General features: G+C 41.8%; 1 protein-coding gene across 4 annotated transcripts in view; it reads right to left on the reverse strand.

Annotated features, from left to right (window-relative positions):
- Window positions 1–597: 597 nt before the first annotated feature.
- Window positions 598–26,165, reverse strand: part of SBF2 (SET binding factor 2) — a 559,107-nt gene continuing 533,539 nt past the window's right edge. For 3 of the 4 annotated variants that reach the window (XM_073347556.1, XM_073347555.1, XM_073347560.1), the window contains 8 exons: window positions 24,897–25,023; window positions 23,348–23,475; window positions 14,637–14,870; window positions 13,133–13,237; window positions 10,514–10,707; window positions 8,063–8,150; window positions 4,042–4,173; window positions 598–3,781 (listed from right to left, as the gene is read on the reverse strand). In XM_073347556.1, the coding sequence (XP_073203657.1) occupies window positions 3,683–3,781; window positions 4,042–4,173; window positions 8,063–8,150; window positions 10,514–10,707; window positions 13,133–13,237; window positions 14,637–14,870; window positions 23,348–23,475; window positions 24,897–25,023 (1,107 nt within the window). In that variant the 3' untranslated portion in view covers window positions 598–3,682. Of the gene's footprint in view, window positions 3,782–4,041; window positions 4,174–8,062; window positions 8,151–10,513; window positions 10,708–13,132; window positions 13,238–14,636; window positions 14,871–23,347; window positions 23,476–24,896; window positions 25,024–26,165 lie in introns of those variants that run through there. The other variant, XM_073347557.1, reaches the window with a different exon arrangement.

A 26,165-nucleotide genomic window follows, 5' to 3' on the forward strand; every position in this document is an offset into this window, starting at 1 on the left:
GACATCACGTTAGACTCTGGCTCACACAGTGGCCAAAATTCTGGAAGTAACCAACATCACATCGGCAACAAGCCAGAAAGCAGGTGCCATAGTGATACTCAACATGAACTTTAGCATTATCTGGGGAACTGATGCATCCATGTGAGCAGCCTGATTCTTGAAAGCAACCTCAGGGTGATCATAAACAGCCAAATATTTGGATGATCATGGATGTGAAAAATGAGAGAGATGGCTCAGTTACTTACACAGAGTCCAGAGACATTGCAAGAGGAAAAGGCAAGAGAACCATATTTGGACAGAATCACAAGATTTGTGTGGTGTTGTTAAAGTATCAGACACAAACAGTTAGGAGTGCAGATTGTGATGCCAGATTTTGAACATCTGGCCCTGCATCTGATAGTTGTTTATATTTTTATTACATAAGTACTGACCCAGAAGTTTGGGATTCCAATTATGGATTATAATTCTTAAGTACCATAACATGGGACTGCTTATTTTTATTACTGAAGGTTTCTATAACCGTAGCCTCCAACCCCCGTTGTGTTTTGAATATGAAGAAGAGGTTAGTAATATGAGAGAGACAAGGTGGATGTGGTAATATCTTTTATTGGACCAAAATATGACATTGGTAATATGACATTCAAGTATCAATGTTCACATATTCTAAACATCTTTTTTTCAAAAAGAAAGTCACCCTATCATTTGTTATGTGAGATGGTGTCAGTAGAGAAGAAGTGAGGGCAAGCTACCCCCTGCACTTTAAATATGACCCTTGATAATATGTCTCCCTTCTCCAATGGACAGGGTTCTTACGGTTCGTAGCAGGGGAGTACTAACGGTGTATGCCAGAGGAGGTGCTCTTCCATAGGAAAGTGCTGTGAACTCCCCTCCTGCCTGGGTAGGTTTCTCTGTGCTGGGAGTCCCCAAAGAACAGTCAGGGATTCCCTCTGCAAAGGGAAGTTCTGCCCACGGTGGGGAGAGGCTTCCATAGCCTATGTCACTCTGGCTCAACACTCCCTTTTCCCTACTCATCTCTGTTGCTATCCTCTACCAGCTCCATACCTCCCAAATCTTATGCTTCATGACCACCACCATATCTACCCTGCCCTCAGCCCCAACTCCTCTCTTTCTTGACTCTTGCTGAGGCCAACAACCTCATGGCCACTGTCCCATCAACCAACACCCATTGACCCTGCCTCTTCTACGCTCCCATGCCTACCACCCTTCATGCCCTCCCCTTTATCCACATCCAACATTAAACTTTGACATTTATACTTAGTGTTTTATTTAGAATTTTTTGAGTTAAGTGCATTTTCCATCAATGCAGATGCTAAAACCTGAGATCAACACTTTAAGAAACCGTAATAGCCACACCAAACTCAATTTACAAACCTTACCACCCAAGCTTCACAATACCCAACTAGAGTCACTGACTGCTCACCTCTATAACACTCCTTTTCAGTCCAACTCCTGCACAAATACATACACAGCCAGTAAACAAGAACAAAATTCAGATGCACATTTTCAATTGACCTTTTAATTGCTTATAAACTAGTTCATTTAAATATAAAATTGTGTAAGTAAGATGTATGGCTTTGGCATATGGCAGAGTTGTGCTGAGAAACTGTGCAGTGAAGGTTCTGGTTTCTTTACACCTATTATTTAATATCTAAGTGCAATAATTATGTGTTTGGTCTCTGGGAAAGGGTATGTAAATTGAGACTGAATTATGGATGATACTGTTGCTTTAAATTCAAATTTCCTCAGTTTATAGCATTATTACTGATGTTTAACTTTTAGCTAAGGTTTCTCAATGTGCATTTTTTGTATAGGAATATAGACAAGTATACACAAAAACCCACTCATTTTAATACCAGATAATTTGGGATTTTGTGTTATGGTACAAGATATAATAAGATCTTTATTCTGTGGATATTGCACTATACCGATATAATCTTTCACAGTAAAGGAAGGATTTTTTAAAAAAGATGTGTATTTATTACAAGATGGTTAGCATACATAAGTCATGTAACATACATAAAATAACCTAGTTACAAAATAAGATGTTGTGTACATTTTCAAATAACCTTAAAAACAGTGGGATCAGTATTTTACAAAGTACATATAAAAGTACTTCATATACACAGAAAAATACAAATGTGCAAACACCATTTTCACAGGTGGAGATTTATCAATTGAAAATGCTAAAAAAAATCCTTCATTCCTTTAAAAAAAATTCCATATGTATTAAAACAGCTGCATTTCCTATTCTGTGTGCAGTGTGAAATTGAATATTATTTAGTCAAAAAAATGAAAAGTGGTTTAAAAAAGGGGAAAACTATTTAATAATTGAAAATCCTATAAATGAAGTCAGTTAGGTTAGTCTGATATTGACAATTATAAGCAGAATGTCTGGAAAAAAATCAGAAAATACCAAATCATATATACAAACTCTTTGAAATATTAGTTGGATATTTAACATATTAACATTAAAAAAACCTCACAATGTTTTTTATCTAAAGACTCCACTCCATGTCAAACTGTAGCAATTAAAACCTCTAGTAATTTTGGGCTATATATAAAAATAACCCAAAAATATTCCTCAAAGATTTTAAGATGAACAAACACAATGTTACTAAATGTAAAAATCTAAAACAGTCTTCCAATTTATGTGTTTAAAGTATCAAATCAAATTATGTACATATTTAGTATCTGTAAAGGTTATCTAGCTAGCATTGTTGTGCTATAAATAACTTGCCTCTGTCCCTCAAAATGTCTGCATTTCAATGATTTCAGTGCAAGTGTTTGCTTTATTGTTTAGTGCATTTATCATTGTGTTTGTTGTTTTTTACTTTACAGTGAGCAGAACAGAACATAAATAAACAAACATATACAACTTTTCATACTCAGAGATTTTTCTCCTATAAACATCTTAATTTGTGACCAGTTTCTTCTTCTTATCAGCCAGTTTTCTTTCCATTATCCTATTATAATGGGGAAATAGAATCCCCCAAAAGCATATTCTTTAGCTAAACAGTGGGAACTTGAAATACCGTACGTTAACAGTAAAACTGCAGAAGCATTATTTAGAGCAAGAGGTTAGAGAGCAGCTAGTAGATTTGAGAAGAAAACTTTTTTTTGGTCTTTAAAAATATTAAGTGTCATCTGCCAATCTGTTATGCATGTCACTAAATTCACAAACCTAAACTTTTCTTAGAAACTGTAGAAATGTTCTTCCAGATACACAACTAGCTTGAAAATTTGGACCATTTTGTTTTAATATTAAAACTAGGTGAAAACAGAACACTATTTGAGGAAAAATGTCCACAATTCAAGCTCAACAGTTTTTCTGATGCAACTCTGATTAGAAAAACAGTATTAGATGGTAGCATATTTCAGTGTGTACAGCAGGCTCATTTAGCTAGGAATCATATTGAAAAGAGTTATATTTCAGGCTAAACAGATTACTAATTTGAAAAGTCCTCCTAGCGGGAGAAAAGGAGTAGGTATAGTGGTTATAATACTTAAACAGAGAAGATGGTTCAGCATAGAATAAGTATTTATGACTGAAATGAAAGGAAGGGTGCTTGTTCTGGAATAGCATTCCAGAACGTATCTTCTTGTAACATGAAGTGCTGAAAGCATTTCTTTTCTGCAGTTGGCAGTGGAATGGTATTCTCTGTTATGCATCTGAAATACAGCTCTGGATCCTATCCATCCATTGCTGTGCGCTCTGTGCATCTTGGGCACAGAAATTATATACACGTTTACTTGTCTTCAGCTGCAAGATGAAAATAAAAGTGTATAAGATACAGCTGAGGAAGTTGCAAACTTTCTTTTAAGCTTTGATATCTGAAGCATTTCATTTTGCTTGAATATACTAATGTTCTGAATTTTCACTCTGGGTTGAGAGTGTGGATCACTGGTTAGTTAACTTGAAATCTCGCAAGTGACCATCCAGCAGAAATGGCTGTGATAGGAAGAACACAACAAAGGAAGAAAAATCTCTAATGAAGGCCAGCAAAGAATAAGTATACTTACATCAAAAAATGCTTTTTCACTAGCATGCTTCGGTGCGCCAATTGTTGGAGATGCAGGAATCACTGTTTCGACTTCTGCAAGATCAATGTGTCCCTTACAGCTTGTGTCCTCACCAGAGTCATAATATCTCAGCTAGAACACAAAAGGGAAAACAAACCAACAAAATGCAATATATAAACCAATACGTAGACAAATGCACTGTTTGGGGCCAGATCCTTGTGCTCATCCTTTCTGTGCCTGGCACAGCTTTTGGGGTTTTGAGGGTGAACAATAAGTGCTTTTAAGTCTCCTCTGTGTGCCCTCATTGTGGGGCTCTGGATGTTAGGCTGGTTCTGAGGAGCCACTTGCAAAAGCCTGAGATCTGCTATAAACTGAGCAAACTGCTTATGACTACAAATGGACAGTGTAACAGCTGGCATCACCAGGCAGTAGGCATGTCCAAGCGACAGCTTATATTGGGAATTTTGGAATTGGCAAAGGAGTTCCTACAGTAGCAGTATGCCATCTTGTGATTGTCCAAATTGGGGGAATCCTCAAGTGGCCAGATTTGCTGCCTTTATGGCAGCTTTGCACTGTGGGACAAGTGTGAAGCTTCCCCAGAGAATGACTCTGATGTGAGGATTCAGGCTTTCCTGACACAATATTCCCCCATCCATTGCTTGGAAATTAACATGTTTTGCACTAAAGAGTTAACAAAAGTTTTTATTTCCTGTATTTTAAATTGAAAGTGATCAGCAAAAATTCAGGTATAATTTAGGTAATTATAGATTACATATAAAACTGACATTTTCCTATACTATATTTAGGGGTTTAATGCAGCTTTTCTACAAAGACACTGTGGTTTCAATGATAACCACTCCACTAAATTGCTTTCAGTATTCTAACAGTTCCACAAAAGAAAATCTGGTATTTGCATATTAAAAACAACATCCCACCCTTGTACACTGGATGCAAGAAGTAAAGACAAACCCTTCTAACAAAGGAAAGGGAAAATGGAGTCCTTCCAAATCAGATCTGTTTCCTTCTGTTGCCTGTCCCATATTGCTTATATGTCTACCATTCATGAATAATGTTACAGAAACAATTAAAATATTAAAGAGGAACACCTTGTACTTTCTCCCAGAAAGTATCTGTCATCTTGTGCATGGAGGGACACCAGTTTTAATCACAATTAACTAACATTTTTAAAGATGACTATCCGAATTTGTGTGGGGGGGTGGAGGGTGAGAAAACCTGGATTTGTGCTGGAAATGGCCCACCTGTTGATCACTTTAGATAAGCTATTACCAGCAGGACAGTGGGGTGGGAGGAGGTATTGTTTCATGATTTCTGTGTGTATATAAAGTCTGCTGCAGTTTCCACGGTAAACATCTGATGAAGTGAGCTGTAGCTCACGAAAGCTCATGCTCAAATAAATTGGTTAGTCTCTAAGGTGCCACAAGTACTCCTTTTCTTTTTGCGAATACAGACTAACACGGCTGTTCCTCTGAAACCTATCCTTATTCACACTCAGGATAAAATAGTGTTTAACACTGTGTTAATTAAAACCTGTTAGTTAGCATTTTCTATCACAATTTTCTTCTGTGGACAAGGCCCTACTGGCTATTTAAAAGCTAGTCCTTAGTTATGCACCCCTGAGGCAATTTATGTAAATAACGTCTATTCGCATGAGTAAGGGCTTGTGTGATAATGACCAAAATTCTTTAAAGTTCATTAGGCCATAAGTGCCATCACTGATTTGGGTGTGCATTGCAAGCAGGGTACAATGTTTAAAGCAGTAAACAGATTTTCTATGCTTACCTCCTGTGCACTAATTTGTTAGTATACACATGAATGGTCATGCTACTCAATGTACTGAAAACAGTAAAGACAGACGAAAGGTTTCCTCCCATATACGTCTGTCTGAAATGGCTATTATATAAAGAAACTGGAATTTCAGAGGACTTTAGAAATAAACTTTGTGGGGGAAATCTTGGCTTCACTGAGATCAATGACAAAACTCCCATTCACTTCAGTGGGGCCAGGATTTCACTCTTAGTTCTCACGATCTGAAGATATTTCGGCGAAAAAATTCCAGTGAAGTTATATGTGGATTATTGCATTATAAACATTGATAATAGGTTAATGGAACTTTGTATTAGGGCAATCCGGATTGATAAATCTACCATGTATACTGGACTCCAATTTATCTGCATAGGATAGGCTTCATGAAAATAAATATGAAAGAGAAGTGCTCCAGGAACAAATGAACGAGTCATAAAATGAATGCTTGGAATGTATAATGACTACTACAGTTTGGACAGGGATGATTCAATTAACTTTGTTCTCAACTAGAGCGACCAGGTGTCCGGTTTTCGACCGGAACACCCAGTTGAAAAGGGACCCCGGCAGCTCCGTTAAAAGTCTGGTCGCTGGTGCTGCGGAGCTAAGGCAGGCTAGTCCCTACCTGTACTGGGGGGCTGCTGGCGCACTGGAAGCGGCTGGCAGGTCTGGCTCCTAGGCGGGGGAGCCACGGGCTCCGTGTGCTGCCTAAGCACCAGCTCAGCACTCCCGTTGGCCGGTTCCCAGCCTCATGCCCCACCCTGCCTCGGAGACGGACCTGCTGGCCACTTCTGGGGTGTAGCATGGAGCCAGGACAGGCAGGCAGGTACCCTGCCTGCGCCCCGCTGCGCTGCTGACTGGGAGCTACCTGAGGTAAGCCCGCTTTCCAACCCCAAGGCCCAATCCCCTGCCCCAGCTCTGAGCCCTCCCAAACCTGGAGCCCCCTCCAGTACCCCAAACCCCTTATCCCCAGCCCAGAGCCCTCACCTCCCTGTACCCCAACCTCCTGCCCCAGTTCAGAGACCTCTCCCACACCATGAACCCCTCATCCCTGGCTCCAGCCCAGAGCCCTCACCCCTCTCACACCCCAACCCCCTGCCTCAATCTGCAGCTCCCTCCCACGTGCCAAATGCCTCCCGCATCCTCAGACCCACCCCAGAGCCTGCACCCCGAGCCGGAGCCCTCATCCCCTCCCATACCCCAACTTCCTGCATCCTGAACCCCTCATTTCTGGCCCCATCCTGGAGCCCACACCCCAACCCCCTGCTCCAGCCTGGTGAAAGTGAGTGAGGGTGGGGAAGAGCGAGCCACCATGGGAGAGGGAATGTAGTGGGCGGGCCCTCAGGGAAGGGGTGGGGCAGGCCTAGGGTGTTCGGTTTTGTGCGGTTAGAAAGTTGGCAACCCTACTCCTAACTCCAAAATTATCCCTCAGATCTCTACTTGCATGCTGGACAATACTTTCTGGCTTTTTGGACTGTTAATTTCAAAGAGTGTTCGGTTTCTTAAACTGCTTTGACTGCTGAAGAATTCACATGTCTCACACAGAAAGGCTACGTTAATGCCCAACACTGAGCAACAGGCTAATACTCTTCTGAAGATAGCAAGTTTTAATAAAATTGCTTCTGGGTGGGCCAGTATACTGCCATTTTCAATGGCAAACTCCTTGACGCAGGGACTGTCTTTTCTCTGTAAAGTATAAAGCAACAAACAGTGTTTGCACTCAACAAATACTAGACTACCACCAGTTCATGGACTTTCTTTCGAATTATACACTAGATCGTTCTCTGTTTTAAAAAACAATTATTACCTTCACATTGACTATAAGGTATACCAGTCACACAGATAGATATCTGTATTGAAATACTATGTATAGCTGCATTTGCAAATAATCATTACTAATAATTTCTAACTATAAGGTCAGTTAAGGACGGGAATAGGTTATCAAGAGAGGTTATGGAACCCTTGTCACTGAAGGTTTTTAAGAACAAGTTAGACAAATCCCTGTCCGGGGGGATCCTAGGTATACTTGTCTTGCCTCAGAGTGGCCTTGGGTTGGCATTGATGATGGTTCCTTCCAGCCCTACATTTCTATTATTTTATGATTACTTGTACTATTTGTCAAACTATTTCTATATGCTTATTAAGTAAAACTGTAATAAGTTATTCACAAAAAAATCCAGTTTGCTAAAAATATTTTTACCTGGTGTTTTGTCACATCCAGTACAAACCAGCGAGGTTTCCAACCTTTTAACAAAGCTCCTCTTTTGTACAGTGTACCTTCAAAAGACCTTGAACAGAAGTAGCATATGTGTATCACCAAAAAGGTTTAGTATGTACATGTTGATTTCATAGCCTCCATACCATGGCACATAAGGCATAGAATGGTCTATAACTGTTTAGGAACTGCTTTTACTACAGTATTAAAAATCAACTTTAAACACTTAGAACAGGGGTCGGCAACCTATGGCATGCGTGCCAAAGACGGCATGAGAGCTGATTTTTAATGGCACGCTGCTGCCTGCCGGGTCCCAGCTGCAGGCCCCACTCAGGCCGCTACCGAACCCAGGCCGGCAGCGGGCTGAGCGGGGCCAGGGCCAGGACCCTGGCAGGCAGTAGCGTGCCATTAAAAATCCTGCCCGCCCCGGCCCATTCGTCTCCGTCCCCGTCCCCCACACCCCTGAGGGGGGCAGGGTGAAGAAGCTTGGTTCTGCCAGCTGCTACTGCAGGGCAGGCAAGTTCCCCCCAACCCCGCCGGCATGCTGGGTTCCTGCCCCTCCTCCTCTTCCTCCCTGCCTCCGATCAGCTGATGGCCCTTGCGAGGGAGGGGGAAAAGTGGAGCTCCAGCGAGCTTGCTGCTCCGGGGAGGAGGCGGGGAAGGGGGGGTGGAATCAGGGCATATCTCCTCCAGCCCCCTGCTGTGAGCCACACTGGGCAGGGAGCACCCCCATGACCCTGGCCCACACTCCTGCACCCCCCTCACACACACCCAGCCCTCTGCCCTGACTCAAGCACCCCTCCACATACCCAGCCCCCCATGCCCTGACTCCTGCACCCTCCTCACACCCCCCAGCCCCCTGCCCTGACTTCTGCACTCCCCATATTCCCACCCCCACCCTGAGCACCAAACGGGAGCTCCTGCATCCCTCGCACCAAATGGGAGCTGCCCAGGTAAGCACTCCACACCCAAACCTGCCCCAACCCTGAGCCCCCTCCCTCATTCTAGCTCCTGGCCAGACCCTGCACCCCAACCTGCTCCTTCAGCCCCGGCCCTGTGCTCAGTGCAGAGACAGAGGAAGAGAATGGGCTCGAACCAGGGAGAAGGTAGGTACCCGCTCTATGTGGGCAGGGCCGGGATCCCAGACCGGCAGCGGGCTGAGTGGAGCCAGCAGCCAGGATCCTGGCTGGCAGGAACCGGCGGACTGAACCCCAGACTGGCAGTGGGCTGAGCCACTCAGCCCGCTGCCAGTCTGGGGTACCGGCCGCCGGCCTGCTCAGCCCGCTGCTGGTCTGGGGTTCTGGCTGCCGGCCCCTTGCCACCCGGGGTTCTGGCTGCCGGCCCCTTGCCACCGGGGTCCTGGCTGCCGGCCCCGCTCAGCCTGCTGCCGGCCTAGATGAACGGAACCCCAGGCCGGCAGCGGGCTGAGCGGGCCGGCGGCGTAATATCAGCATTTTAATTTAATTTTAAATGAAGCTTCTAAAATATTTTGAAAACCTTGTTTACTTTACATATGACAATAGTTTAGTTATATAATATATAGACTTATAGAGACACCTTCTGAAAAACATTAAAATGTATTACTGGCACGCGAAACCTTAATTTAAAGTGAATAAATGAAGACTTGGCACACGACTTCTGAAAGGTTGCCTGACTTAGAAGATATATCGCTCAGAGCTGTGGGCCCATTGATCAGCACCATAATTTCCCACTGTGTCCAGGCACTGAAGCAGACTTAAAGATACTATGGCTGCCTCATTTCAAATGCTTTGTTTTGTTTTTATGTATTAACAGTAAGATAATTCTGACTGTGTGCATTACAGGCTAAAGTTTCTTAATGACCAAATGCTAAATTATTCAATAATTGTCTAGGTAGTACAGTAGTCTAATGCATTACCATACCACCTCTGGACAACTAGTTTCAAATCCTGGATTAAGGCACAAAAAAAATGACCCTGATGATCTTACCCTAGTTCCCATTTACCCATGTGACTAAATTGTCACACAATTTGATACGAGGAGAAAGGTCCGCACTCAAGGAAGGCCCAGGTCAGGACTGAGATAGCAGACTTAAGGGGGAAGTCTGTGCGATATCTTCTCCCTTCATCCCTGATTCTCAGCACTGCTATTAACTCCTCACTTGTACGAACACTTAATTCACCCAAAATATTTTTTAAGATAGAAGAACGAAAAAAGTAACTAAGTAGAATTAAAAACTTTGTAAGAAACAGTAAAAAGGCAGCAGAGTTTTCCATGTCTAGGAAAATTCTACTTTTTACTTCTAGGGCAGATATATGCCCCATTCTACTACATTCATCGTTATTCTATCACCTGTTTGACTCCCTGGAGTATGACACACAACAGTGATGCATTCTTATAAATCACTTCCCTACTGAAAATGAAGTTTCAGTAATACCCAGCAATTAGTCAGTTTACCTATTCTCATCATTCTTCGATGTGAACTGATTGTATAGTGTGGTTGCTCGTCTGTCCACTCCATTAGAGGGAGAGATGCTGGCACTCTGTTCTTCACCCAGACCACTGTCAGGTAAATGCAGCAAAGACCTCTTCTGATAGGAATGTGGATTAGTAGACATTATCCCTGATGAGCCAGAAGGATGTCTTCGTGGCTAAAAAGGAAGATAAATGACAAAGTTTGAGCGAGAGGCTTAGCCAAGTTTAGAACTTAGAAATTTTCTAAAATCTGACTACCTGCTGAAGAAGTAGAACTGCCAGAATTAATACATTATAAATAGTATCACAGCAAAACAAAAAGCCCCAACCACAAAACTCACAACTCCCTCCACACAGTCCATAATGTAATGTTTTCATAGCAGAGAACTGTAGTTCATCTCATCAGAAAGGCTTCTGCATTTTTACTAAATATACTAGAGAACATTTACTTATACATCCATATTGTGAAATATTAAAAAAAAACTATCCATATAAAATAAATTAGCACATTATATTTCATAATGCCATCACCTTTTAAAAAAAATTGTGCTAATTAGGAAAAGTCGGTAATGAGCTTCCCAGTCATTAATCCAAATTAGTGAGAATCTATTGTTTGTTCCTTCCAATCATTCTCCACAGTGGTAACTCAAAGTGGTCGGAACAGTTCAGAGGCTGATGTTTAAATTTTAATTGCATAGTACTAGTTTGGACTGCAAGTTTTAACACAGCAAATTGTGTTGATTATTGCATTATTTTAGAAATATAACTTAGTTTTACATAAATCTACATTTAAAGGTCATTGTACCCTGATATAATAGATCCTTCAGTTTTATTTGGTGTGTTTTGACTAATTCTTAGATCACAGTGCTAGCAGCAGCTAGAAGCTGAGTACTTGAAAAATGAAGATTTCCTAAAACATTTGTTTGTATTCCTGGGATTCCTGGTAAGGATAAAAATGACCACAAAAGGTATGGAGCTTTTTTGTTATTGAATTTTTTGACCTCACGTAAACCACACATTAGAGACGACTCTGAATATAATTTAAAATAAAGAACTTGCTTTCAGAGATTTGGCTTTCTAAAAGAATTAACTGTTTTTGCTGAATCTCCAAGTAAATACTTTCAGACAAGAAAATTGCTTACACGTAATTCTGCCTCTCTGATCTGACAGGATTCTCTCTTTTGTGTTTTAGCTTCTTCGTGCAAGATGGGCAGAATGCCAGAAACTCTTAAGGAACTGACTCCCCTGAGGGCAGTAATAGTAGCAGAGTAGAGCATTAGCTAGGCCCCCTACTGGATGTTTTCTTCTGTCCCCTGAAGGGTATAAATATTCCAGTCAGGGTATCGTGTGTGATGTCAAATAGGGGGCCTGGCTTATGCTCTCTTCTGCTCTAGCTGCCCTCAGGGAGAAATACTTTGGGACCAGGGGGAGATCCATTCGTCTTGCACCAAAGATCTAAGAATCAAAACTGAGAATCTGGTGGACAGTATCTTTACAGAGAAAGATTTTGTAGTGTTATACTAATGTGATGTGCTAAACATTATCTAAAGAAAGAACCTGATTTTCAGATTCTGTTGTGCTCTTGAACAGCAGCTACACAACATGAAATATAAGCAGTGATTGAAAGTAAAAGTAGGCCTATAGTAGATGAAATTTTGTATGGTGGATAATATGCTTAACTATCTACAATTTATATTTATATTCAGTATTCCCACCCAAATATTCAACATTTCCACCTAAAATATATTTGCCACTGCTTGGCCTGGCTTTTATTATTTGCTAAACCCTAAAAATGTGCTCAGGAATGTATAATACACAGAGGATCAGTTCCTCACCTAGTGTAAATAACCAGTTGTTGTAAAAGATTAGGCCCAGAGTATTGAAGGCCTGATTATAATGTATGGATCCAAAACTGAATTTTCACATCTGAATAATCCCATTGATGTCCAAGGAACTACTCCCATAAGCAAAGTTACTCACATGTGTAAATGTTTGCAGGATCAGGCCCCAAGAAGCTTTATAAATATCTAATTTTACACCATTGTGTGTTATTACAATGCTTATCTTGCTCTATATTTATCAATCCACTTCAAGACCCAAAAGAACTAAATGTCATAGGAATACATATTTTTCCACATGCAGCAATGCAAAGCTAGTAGCATGGGTTAGAACAACACATTCTGTTTTTTAGAAAGCAATACTTTATTCCAACAAATACAGTGATTTTGTCACTCTCCCAGATAGTCTATATAGTTGAGATTGAATTATTATTAGACTCATAGACTTTAAGGCCAAAACGGACCATCATGATCATCTAGTCTGACTTACTGCACATTGCAGGCCACAGAATGTTGCCTGCCCACTCCTGTAATAGATTAGACTCAGAACTTCTCATTGAGTTATTGAAGTCCTTAAATCATGATTAAAAGATTTCAAGTTACAGAGAATCCATCATTTACTCTAATTTAAACCTGCAAATGACCCATGCCCCATTTTTCAGAGGAAGACAAAAAACCTGGAAGGTCTCTGCCAATCTGACATGCAGGAAAATTCCTTCCCAATGTCAAATATAGTGGTCAATTGGGCCCTTCCACCACTTACATTGTCTTGTCTTGTCTCATCTTTAAGATTCACGGTGACCCTTTCCCACAAGAGCTGCCACCTTTCTGGGCTCTGATTTAATTTATTCTCCAGTCTTTCGATTTCCTGAAATCAATAAAAAAGTGTTTTCCTGAGGATATACATTTCAGGCCTGTTGCATCTTGAACACACAAATTCCATTTCCACTTTCCATAAAAGAAATATGATAATGATAAGGATTGGATATATTTTATAAAACTATTTAAAAAGAGCAAATCCATTGCTGTGACATTAGCATTAAACATTGCCAACATTTACATAACATGATTTATAAGAAATGATATTCAAGTATATTAAAAGGAGGAACCGAAACAAAGACTTACTTGTTTATAACATGTTCTTGTTGTGAAATTTGTGAATATAACCTTTCTTGGTAGCTTTCAGTTAGGAGCCCCTTCCTGCACCCCACACCCCTCATCCTGAGCCTGCACCCCCCAGTCAAAGCCCTCACCTCCTTCCCACATCACAAACCCCTGCTCCAGCCTGTTGAAAGTGAGTGAGGGTGGGGGAGAGCGAGCGATGGGGGGGATGGAGCGATCGGGGGTGGGGCATCAGGACAGGGCAAGGGGTGGGGCAAGGGTGTTCGGTTTTGTGCGATTAGAAAGTTGGCAACCCTATTACTTCTGCTTGTTCTGCCTTTTGTATTGTCTTCCTTATCAGTGCTGGGGTGGGGAAAGACAGAGAAGAGTTTGGGCCATTTGCTCAAGGGGCCTGGCAATCTGTTGGTTATCATTTGAAAAGTTTTTATGTAGAGCCCAATTCTGAGGGGTCTTCTATGTTGTTAGAGGCAACCTTCTGGGAGCCAAAAGGAAGGGATGAGGCCTACTACACATAGTTGCTAAACACCACATTTTAGCTGCCTCCAGATTCTGTAAAGAGGAGACACACACAGAAGCTGGGACTAATGGACTACAAGCTAGGCATAGAGATTTGGACACCTTACACTTCATTTGCTTTAAACTATGTGGTGAACAAGGGACAAGAACAGGAGAGTAAACGTACTGCTGCAATCCAGAAAGAATCCAGTTTGCCCCAAATGAGATAACATTCCTTGCAAAATATGAAATTACAATTTTGAAAACTCTGGGAAAAGATAGTTAAAAAATCTATTATGCAAGTTACTTTTTTATTTAAAAAGGAAAGTGAAAAAATGTATTAAGGCCTTGCTTTTAAGGAATAAAAAGATATACCTAAATTGCCTCATTACTGGCTGCAGTTCACATGTAAAAAAGCTAAGTATTAAAACCTATTTACAGATTTGAATTCATTCAGAATAGCATAACCTTTTGTAAGATGATTGACTGATTTTCTGACCCCATATCTCTTTGGAGATTAAATCAATTATTTTTACCTAATATTTACTTTTACAGCACATCTATATAAGGCAATGCCTTGAATGGATATGAATTTGATAAGTGTACTAACTAAATGGCAGTGTTCTGTCTTTATTTGCACCTATACTTACATTTAAGAGGCTGGTGATTGCATCAGGTTGCACTTTGCTAACATCATCATAGCATGGCCACACTATTTTCCTCTTACTCTGGCGAAATGAACCATCCATTTGGTCAGCTTCCTCTGAAGTGTTGCATTTTGCAGTAACCATGGTCCAGTCATAGGAAGGACCTGTGGCCAAGGTCTCTTCCATATAGTAATCCCACGTTTTCAGGCTGGACATATTTACACTTGGTTTTAATGCCTGTTTGAAACAAAGCCCAATATATTACAGTGTCACATGGAAATTTTCAGAGTTTTCCCCAACACAAATCCAATACTTTACATTTTATAGACTATCCTCCTGAACTGAGCGTAGCACTGCAACTGGTGCGTGCTGATCTGGAATTACAATTTTCAGTGCATGACTGTGGGATACGACTCAATAAAAGATGTCAGATCAAGGAAAATAAATAGTTACTTACCCCACAGTAACTGTACCTCTTCAAAATATGTTGTCCATATGTAAGCCACTGGTAGGGTGCATACGCCCCACACTCTTGAGTTCTGATTCTTTTGGCCAGCAGTGTCCATTGTGGCCAGGCCTGCCCTCTGAGGGCATAAAGGGTGTGGCAACCCGAATGTCCCTCAGTTCCTTCGCCAAAACACAGTGTAGATGTTATAGGACAATGCAGTGGCAGAAAAGGAGGACTGGTTGTGGAATATACGTGGAGAACTTGTATCAAAGAACCACAGTTACTGTAAGATAAACAACCATTTCTTCTTCTTTGAGTGCTTGTCCACATATATATTCTACTTTTGGTGACTAGCAAGCAGTGACCTAGATCACAGGAGGTGGATGCTAGGAGTCTTATCTAAACAATGATTGTCAGACAACCCTTCTGAAATGGACATCTAGAGGGCTGTCTGACAATCATTGTTTAGGTAGCTGAAATGGACATCAGATATTGATGCTTCTACTGTGAGTTATGCTGCTGACTTGAGCTCTTGTGGAGTGGGTCTAAGTTGGCTATTTCATAGCACAATATATTTAGAAATTTCTCTGCATTGAAACGGCCTGACCTGTCGTCATAAACTACAAATAATCTGGGGGATACCGTAAATGGCTTAGTCCTAGTCATGTAGAAGGACAATGCTCTGCATACATCTAGGGTGTGAAGCTGAGCCTTCCCTTTCCATAAATGGGCAGATGTATTATTTGGTTGAAATAAAAGTCACAGGCTACCCTCAGGAACAATTTTGGTTTAGGTCTCAAGGGGACTCAGTTTTTATGAAAAACTGTGTATGAAGGTCTGGACATGAGAGCTGATAGCTCCCCTACCCTTCTAGCAAATATTATTGCAACTTAAAAAGGGATATACCTGCATAAGGCCATTCAGGAATCTAGCTACTGTAGGGTGTGAAAATGTCAAATGTCTATGTTGGAGGGTGGACTGCTGAGATGGCTGCTAAATGGATCCTCAGGGAGATCAGAGATAGTTCAGCGCTCTTTAAGGGCAGAAGGTAATCCAATATGTAAGGTTATCTGGGTGTTCAGTGGAGACAACTGGTATTGTTGAGCCCAGACAGTGAATCTCTTTCCTTGACTGAGCAGGTAAGCCTCACAGAGTCCTTTTTACTGCGGATAAGATTATTTTGTATCTCAGTTGAACAGGTTTGCTCTACTTATGTTAACCAGCCAGCATTCATGCCATGAGGTGCAAGAAAGAAGGATCTGGATGGAGAATCTGTCCTCAGCTTTGGCATACCACATTTGGGTGCAGAGGCAACTGACTTGGAAGTTGAATGAAGAGATTCGTTAGGTCTGAGAACTGGGACTGCCTTTGCCATGCTCGTGTTGTTATGATGATCATCCTAGCTAAGTCTTGCCTGAAGTTCCTGAGAAGTCTTGGGATCAATGGAATTGGAGGATAAACATATATGAGGCCTGAGAACCAGAGGACCAGGAATGCATTGGACAGATATCTCTGACTTTGCCCTCCTCTGGACAAGAACTTGTGGCACTTTTTCTTTCATTAGTGGCAAAGAGGTCTATGGTTGGATGACTCTACCTGATAGATATGTCTTGGATAACAGTATCCTTTACTGACCACTCATGGTCACTGGCAACTGTCTGCTGAGGTGATCCATCAGCATATTTTGCAACCCTGATAAGTGTAAAGCTATTGGAGTAATCTTGTAATTCCATGGATTTGCTGTTTCTTGACATAGAGCAAGTCTACATCACTGCTTAAGTTGATCTAACTTACATCGCTCAGAGGTGTGAAAAAGAGACCGCCTCCTATCCCCGAGTGATGCAAGTTTCATGTTGTCCACACCGGTGCTGTATCAGCAGGAGACGCTCTCCCACCAACATAGGTTCCACTTCTCGACAAGGTGGAGTAATTATCTCGACAGGAGAGCTCTCTCCCGTCAGCATAACGCGTCTTCACCAGGCGCACTACAGTGGTGCAGTGGCCTTGGTGCAGCTATGCCAATGTAGCACTGTAGTGTAGACTTGCCCATAGAGGGGTGGATCTTGCTCCCCGGTTTGTTTATGTAATACATTGGTATGGCTTCATCTGCCATGATCTGAATTGTTAGACACTTCAGAACAGAGAGGAAAACTGTGCATGCTAAACAAACCTTAGTTCTCAAATGTTTATGTGAAGCTGGGTTTTTTGAGGAGTCCATGGTTGAAAGTTGTCTAAATGGGCTTCCTTTCCCACCAGGGGAGATATCTGTCACCAGAGTATTTGATGGCAATGACGGAGAGGGACCTATTGCAGGAGTCCTGGCAGGACCTGCATTCTCATATTCAAGTGATGTTTGTTGGGTTGATATACCAACTTTAACCATCCTTACCTGCAATATAGGCATGCTGAGTTAGATATGTGCAGGAGGCCATGTGCCCTAGGAGTCAGACAAATTCTTACAGATATCTCGTGTTGAGCTAGCAGGTGGTTGGCCAGATTGCCTATGGCTTGAATCTTTCTTGGGGCAGATAGGTCACTGCTGTTGTGGAGTCCACAACTGCCCCTATAAATGCTATCCTTTGAACAGGAACTAATACGGATATCTCTTTTCAGAGTAGCAGCTGTGTTAGTCTGTATTTGCAGAAAGAAAAGGAGTACTAGTGGCACTTTAGAGACTAACCAATTTATTTGAGCATAAGCTTTTGTGAGCTTTAGTTGGGGGCTGAAGGTGATGGCTAGTGGCGTTCTGTTATTCGTTTCTTCACTTCAGCAGGTGGGTATTGTTCCCATTGGTCCGCATTTGCTCCAACCCCTCCGACAGAGGCAAACACCTACAAGATCTCTATCAAGCATTCTTACAACTACAATACCCACCTGCTGAAGTGAAGAAACAAATTGACAGAGCCAGAAGAGTACCCAGAAGTCACCTACTACAGGACAGGCCCAACAAAGATAATAACAGAACGCCACTAGCCATCACCTTCAGCCCCCAACTAAAACCTCTCCAACGCATCATTAAGGATCCACAACCTATCCTGAAGGATGACCCATCACTCTCACAAATCTTGGGAGACAGGCCAGTCCTTGCCTACAGACAGCCCCCCAACCTGACGTGAATACTCACCAGCAACCACACACCACACAACAGAACCACTAACCCAGGAACCTATCCTAGCAACAAAGCCCGTTGCCAACTCTGTCCACATATCTATTCAGGGGACACCATCATAGAGCCTAATCACATCAGCCACACTATGAGAGGCTCTTTCACCTGCACATCTACCAATGTGATATATGCCATCATGTGCCAGCAGTGCCCCTCTGCCATGTACATTGGTCAAACCGGACAGTCTCTATGTAAAAGAATAAATGGACACAAATCGGATATCAAGAATTATAATATTCATAAACCAGTTGGAGAACACTTCAATCTCTTTGGTCACTCGATTTCAGACCTAAAGGTTGCAATATTAGAACAAAAAGACTTCAAAAACAGACTCCAACGAGAGACTGCTGAATTGGAATTAATTTGCAAACTGGATACAATTAACTTAGGCTTGAATAGAGACTGGGAGTGGATGTGTCATTACACAAAGTAAAACTATTTCCCCATGTTTATTTCCCCCACCCCTTACTGCTTCTCAGATGTTCCTGTTAACTGCTGGAAATGGCCCACCTTGATTATCACTACAAAAGGTTTTCTGCCCTTTCCCTCCTGCTGGTAATAGCTCATCTTAAGTATCATTCTCCTTAGAGTGTGTATGATAACACCCATTTTTTCATGTTCTGTGTCTATATATAAATCTCCTCACTGTATTTTCCACTGAATGCATCCGATGAAGTGAGCTGTAGCTCACGAAAGCTTATGCTCAAATAAATTGGTTAGTCTCTAAGATGCCACTAGTACTCCTTTTCTTTCTGGACATCTCTTTGTTTACTTTTAGTCCTAAAGAAGCAAAAAGTTGCAGAGTTTGCTGTATGGAGTCAGTCATCTGTTCTTGAGACTTCCTGCAAATGAGCAAGCCCTCAAAGTATGGATGAACCCAGACTCTGTTTCCTGAGATAAGCTGTCACTACTACTAGGAATGTTGGCCCAGATTTCTAAAGGTATTTAGGCATTGCAATATCCGCCTGACTTAGAAACCTAAGTTTCATTTTCAAAAAAAGTTTCATTTAGGCACTTAAGACCCTAAGTCTCATTGATGTTCAATGAAATTTAGGCTCCTAAGTCACTTAGGCATTGGAATGCTGAGCAGACCAATGCCTAAATACTTTTAAAAATCTGGGCCTTTGTGAATATAGCTGGCCACAGGTGGTGGCTTCCTCCTTGCCCCGGGGGTGCTCAACCCCTGCTCCACTCCAGGCTCTGCCACAACTCCACTCCTTCACCCAAACCCCCAACCCCATCTTGCCCTCGCCTCACCTCTTCCTGCCCAGTTCCGCCCCCTCTCCTGAGTGTGCCCTGTCCCCACTCCTCCCCCCAAGCACCTTCTGCACGCTGTGGAACAGCTGATCACAGTGGGTGGGAGGCACTGGGAGGGAGGAGGAGGAGTTGATTGGCGAGGTTGCCGGCGAACGGGAAGTGCTGAGGGGGAGGAGGTGGGAGCAGGCTGTCGGTGGGTACAGCCCTGAAGCACTCATGGAGTCAGCACCTATGCCGCTGCCATGCTCCATAGACTGAATGATAGGACCCTGTTTTGGTAGTGGGAATTGCTTATCTAAAACCTTAGATATTTTCTGTGGGTAGGATGAATTACTATATGAAAATAAGCATCCTGGAGATTGAGAGCTGAACACCAGTCAGGTGGATGTAGGATGGAAATGATCAAGGCCAGGGTTACCATCCTGAACTTGAGCTTGTGAATGAAGGTGTTCAATTGTCTCAAGTCCAGAATAAGGTGCCAGCCACTCTTCTTCTTGAGAATTAGAAAGTAATGGGAATAAACCCCATTACCCTCTGTAATCTGGACACACTATTTCCACCGTTCTGAGATTTGGGGTGTGTTTACACTGGAGCTGAAGGCATAATGGCCAGCTAAGACAGATATATCTATGGTAACTGTGCCAAGCTGGCACACTAAAATAGCAGTGTAGCTGTGGCTACATGAGCAGTGTGATGGGCTAGCCACCCTGAGTACAATCCTGTCTGAAACTCTAAGCAGGTACTTGTATCGGTTGGCTTGTCCTGCTGCCCGTGCAATCATGGCTACACTACTGTTTTTGGAATGCTACCTTCATAAGAGCTAGCACGGGTATACATACTTGAGCTCAAAATTACATCTCCTGCACCAGAGTCGACCTATCCTCAGAAGTGACTGCACCTCCAGATGTAGCATGCTGTCATGAGATGGGTCTCTGAAAAGTGATGGGGAAAATAGGTGGTGGGTGGGGAGTGTCTGGAATTGGATTGAGTAGTCCACCTCTATGATTTGCATGACCCAACAGTCTGTAATGATGTTCCAGACCCCACAAAAATAAAATAAATGGAGGGGATATAAGCGGGAAATCCAAGAGAAACTGTATACTGCCTCCGACCAAAGAGCCAAATCTGCTGCTTTGATGATGGGCAGGGCTAGTGAGAAGATGGTAGTAGAGGCACATGATTTCCTCTTCTTACATTTCTGTTGCTTCCTGGGTGGTTCAGGCTGTTGATAATGAGGACAGTATTGGCTGCCTTTGATGTGGTTGAGGCTTAAAGAACTTTCTCTTTGGTGCATGAGTACAGACTCTTAGGAACTGCCGTGTCACTTGAGAGTCCTTTCACAGAGCATACAAGCCTCATTAATCTTTATATTAAAAAGTTTCTATACTTCAAATGGAAGATCCTCAATTGTAACTTGTACTTCTCATTTGTAGCCTTGATGATGAATAATATTTGCAGCCAAATAAACTGAATTTCTTGTATCTGTCTTGAGGTGTAAATTTTTGCTGACTCTGTGTTTTGAAATGCTTTGAAGTTATCTGGGAGTGAGGTAGATGTGGCTACCATAGCCTCATCCAGATACAACAATGAGATAGGCGCTTGTATGGGGTGGGTCCTCTGCCAACAAGTCCCCATCAGAGCCCTGATCACTCTGTCCAGTCAGCAGCTCTGTAGTCATGGTTGGCTGTAGCCCTTTGTGAGGTGGGGGAGAAGGTTATCTATCCCTGGACTAGGTTGCATCCCTCTTAGAGCTCTATGTCTGAAACAATAATAATGAGTCCTAGACTCCCTCTCTGAAGCATATGGATCTGAATATCTAGACCCCAGGGACTGAACTGGTAATGCCCCCTGCTAGTCTCAGAGCCTGGGAAAGAGAAGAAGTGCTTCTTTTGCAGGGTTGCACCAGTCTCAGATGGAATGCTGGGAGCATCACCAGACTGCACTCTGATTTGTATGTGCACAGTACCAGAATGGGGGTAGCAGCTGGTTGCAGAGGAAGTACCTTCTATGCTGATAATAATGGTGAGTCCAATAATGAGGAGACCATAAGGTCCCTTAAGGCTGGGTAGGATTTTGGAACTGAGTATGCTGGAGCCATGGGTAAGTGTATGGACAATGTTGGTACTGGGGTTATTGGCACTGGAGCACTCAGGGACAACGGGTTGGTAATGGGTAATTTTTTGAAGTACTGAGGAACCTGGTCTTGATGCACAGTGATGGGTGCCAAGGAACCCTCACTGGGCCTCGAGCTACCTTTTCCCAAGAAAATTTGAGGTGATTTCTGGTTTCTCAAGGAAGGATCTGATAAAGGAGACCTGGATCATTTTCCTTTGTGGGCTTGGTGCTCTTTTCTCCCCTTATCCTCTGCGGATTTACCAGCTAACAAATTGTGAAGTAGTTATCTGTTTACAATACAGTGGGTAGATTGCACAATGTGTGAGATGCTCCGATACTGCAAATTCCAGCTTGTAGCCACAGGTGGTGAGAAGGAACGAGCACTCATAGAATAAATTGTTACTTACCTTTCAATAACTACAGTTCTTTGAGATGTGTTGTCCATATGTATTCCATGATCTGCCCTTCCTGCTACCATGGAATCTTTTAATACCTGCATCTTTTACTAGTTAAGGATTTGAGGGACAGTTAGGGTCACACCTTGCCCTTTATGTCCTCAGCTGGGAGACAGAAGGATATTCGGGGCATGGGTGCAGCTCCAATGGATTCTGCTGGCCAAAGAATCTGAACTTGAATGCATGGGACACATGCACATCAACAGTGGAATATACATGGAGAGGAATGAGCCATTCTTATCTGTCCATCTTTTCAGCTAACAAGATAATAAAATGGAGGCACCCAGTGTGTATGTACAATTCCTTCATGTCTCAGTTGGAACCCTCATAACCTCTCCCATTTCCTCTATTTTAAAGGAACTCGCAATCCAGGTTCTACATCATGACTACGATTCAATTAGCTGAACAGGGGAAAATCTCCCTTTATTAATACCCACTGATCAGAGGTGCTAATTTTATAACAATAGAACACATGTATGGAAAATGAAACAGATATGGTTCCCCTAATTGAAATATTTATACATGTTTTGTTGATCAAGATTAAACTACTTTATAAATAGCATTAAATATGGAAAGCAATGCATCAATATTATTAATCTGTGTGTTGCCAGGCATACCTTTAATATTTTACTGAATGTTTTAATTTAAAATTGACAAGTATTGTTCATGACGCTGTACTTTATACTTAGAAAATAATTCTAACTAGAAGGGATATGGGTCATAGTGATAAATATTGACATATAAAATTATTCAAGATACAGCTAAATGTGATCAATATATGATCCTATCAGGCAATGATATGACACGTCATGCAATGTATCAGGACCTTATGAAACATGTCTCACTACCAATGGAATTTATATTTACTTTTAACTTGTTTCCTCATAATTTTTATTTAGATTTACTTTTTATGGTCTTGTGCAAATGTTAAGATTGCTCCTGCAATCATTATTCACATAATTAATCTTATGTCATGCACCTAAGTAGTCTTCTTTATGTCAGTGGGACACGTGTGGATGAGTAAATGTTCTAAGACTTGCCCCTTTACAATTAACCAATATGAGTCTTAAATAATTTGCATGACTAGTGATATAAACTAGTGAGAAATTCCAATGATGTATTAATCTTAAACAGGTTTCTGTAAGATGTATTTCTTAAACAGGTTACTTAGCATAATAAATGTCTGAAACTAGTCTAGACCAATTCAGCAAGTGGCAAACTACTTAGAGAATCATTCAGAATAACAAACAACATAAAAGTTTCTATATCATACCTCTGTTTCAACAGGTGCATATAGGTAATTGAAGAAAATTGGGCTCCTTTTGTGCATTTTTTCAATACATTCCCAAATACAGATTCCCTTTTTGGCATGTATGTTTCCTTTATCTTCAAACAATGTCCCTATAGGAAAAAAAGGTAAAAGAAGGATTTATAGTTACATGTAACAAATGGTAAAGCAGATGGATTTGGTTTTATGACATTTATCTTGAAATGAAAACATTGCAAAAATGCCTAATACTTAAGAGGTCTGAATTGATGAAAAGAACAGTAAAGATTTTTATGTGGTGCAAGGTAAATGCCATTCTTGCTGCCTGAACACCAACTTGATATGAAAATAAAATGCGACATTTGCATTCTTATTCTGAAGCCTACTGCAGTACTTGAGGTATTGTTAATGAGATTTGTTCAAAATTTACTTTTTGTTTTTGCACTTAAGCGGCAATTTAGTGTACTATATATACACATTAAAAATGTTGTAATCATTCAGTAACTTATGATACATTGTTCTGCTATTGTGCAATATCACCATCTGAAATGTGGACTGGGAAGTACAAGTCCAAGAGCAGAGACTTGAGATGAAATCCAGGCTCCACTGAAGTCAACGGTAGTTTTGTCATTGACTTCACTGAGGCCACTATTTCCTTTTTGGTGTGGTGATATTTGAAAGCATCACCACACTGTTGGGAGTCTCAGAACTATGATAAAATGACATTAGTTTAAAAAACATACAAATCAGTATTTTGTGCAGAAATAGAATGGTTGCTCAGTGCCTGGATTAGTTTCATGGTTGTTTGGGATTTTACAGAATGCATTAAATTGACTGCTTGCCATGAAAAACATGATTTCTCTGTGAAAACTGTTAATTTCAGAGTTTACACTACCCGCTTTGCTTCTTGCATATGGTCAGAGACAAGCCTGAGAAAAGTGGATGTGACTGAGTGATCAATCTGACAGAGGTAGGGCTGAGAATGCAGAAGGGAGGTGGGGCCTTAGAAGAAGCAAGTTAGTCTGCAAGAGATAGAGGAAGAAAGTAAAAGAAAAACACAGGTGTTCATGAGGAAGGGGAAAAAGGCTCTCCTTTATGGAAATGCCATACAATCTCATGAAACCCAGGTCTTCTTTTCTGTAATTTAAAAAAAAATAAAAATAAAAAACAAAAGTTCTTTAGAGAGCAGGCAAATGGAAGTAGAAATTGTATTAAGTGAGTGGATTGGAAAGTGAAGCAAGGGTCTGGCAATTATAACTATTCTTTCAATTTCTCTTACCCTTTTATTCTTTCCCTTTTAGCATGGTTCAGGAATTATTCATTCACCAAATATAACTGCCAATGACTCTGTACACAGAATTAATTACAGTACACCCCAGGCACTTACACAGCATATGGTAAGTTTTTCTATGTTTCTAGTTTGTTGCAATGTAATCATTAGCACCAACTCACAATGGAAAGACTCCTATGAACTAAATATTAATTAAAAGCGAAAGTGTAAAATAATAAAATGAAAAAAAATGAATGAGCATCAACCACATTCTTCTACACATACCATGTTCTAGTCTTTCATAGTCTGAATCCAGAAGAAATGTTTTAAATCTATTTGATACGTAGTGGAAAGCTAAGAACTTGAGGAAATACTGATTGAATTCAAACTCGGTTGGATACTGGTTGTGAATCTACAAAATACATACAGAAGGGAAAAAAGACATTAACTACAGTAAAACAAGAATGTTTAAAGCACAGTAAGGTAAAATATAATGAAAAAGTAATAACCCTGTGAATACTGATAACAAATATGTACTTAAAGGCCATTGTCTTACCTACACTCCTTATGGATCCATTTATGCAGGTTCTTTTTCTGGTATTTTCATTTAAGACATTTTGTAGCTGAGGTAAACCATGGAATGTTTGCTCCATCAAAATACTAGAGCAGGGGTCGGCAACCTTTCAGAAGTGGTGTGCCGAGTCTTCATGTATTCACGTTAATTTAAGGTTTTGTGTGCCAGCAATACATTTTAACTTTTTTAGGTCTCTCTATAAGTCTATATATTATATAACTAAACTATTGTCGTATGTAAAGTAAACAAGGTTTTCAAAATATTTAAGAAGCTTCATTTAAAATTAAATTAAAATGCTGATCTTACGCCGCTGGCCCGTTCAGCCCGCTGCCGGCCTGGGGTTCCGTTCACCTAGGCTGGCAGCAGGCTGAGCAGCGCCTGCAGCCGGGACCCTGGCTGGCAAGTGGTTCAGCCCACTGCCACTCAACCTGCTGCCAGTCTGGGGTTCTGTCCGCTGGCTCCTGCCAGCCAGAGTTCTGGCTGCCAGCCCCGCTCAGTCCACTGCTGGTCTGGGATCCCAGCCCTGCCAAATTGAGTGGGTACCTACCTTCTCCCTGGTTCGAGCCCATTCTCTTCCTCTTTCTCTGCACTGAGCTGAGGATGGGAGTGCACTGAGCACAGGGCTGGGGGTGAAGGAGGAGGCTGGGGGTTGGGGTGCAGGGTCTGGCCAGGAGCTAGAATGAGGGAGGGGACTCAGGGTTGGGGCAGGAGGTTTGGGTGTGGAGTGCTTACCTGGGCAGCTCCCATTTGGTGCGAGGGGTGCAGGTGGGAATGTGGGAGGGAGCAGGAGCTCCTGTTTGGTGCTCAGGGTAGGGGGATGCAAGAGTCAGGACATGGGGTATGAGGGGGCTGGGTATTTGTGGGGGGTGCAGGAGTCAGGGCATAGGGTGTGGGGGGGATGCGTATGTGTGTGGAGTACTGGAGTCAGGGCTGGGGTTGTGGGGAGTGCAGGGATCAGGGCAGGGGGCTGCGGTGTGTGT

The sequence above is a fragment of the Lepidochelys kempii genome, chromosome 6 (assembly GCF_965140265.1).
Source record: "Lepidochelys kempii isolate rLepKem1 chromosome 6, rLepKem1.hap2, whole genome shotgun sequence".
NCBI lineage: Eukaryota > Metazoa > Chordata > Testudines > Cheloniidae > Lepidochelys > Lepidochelys kempii.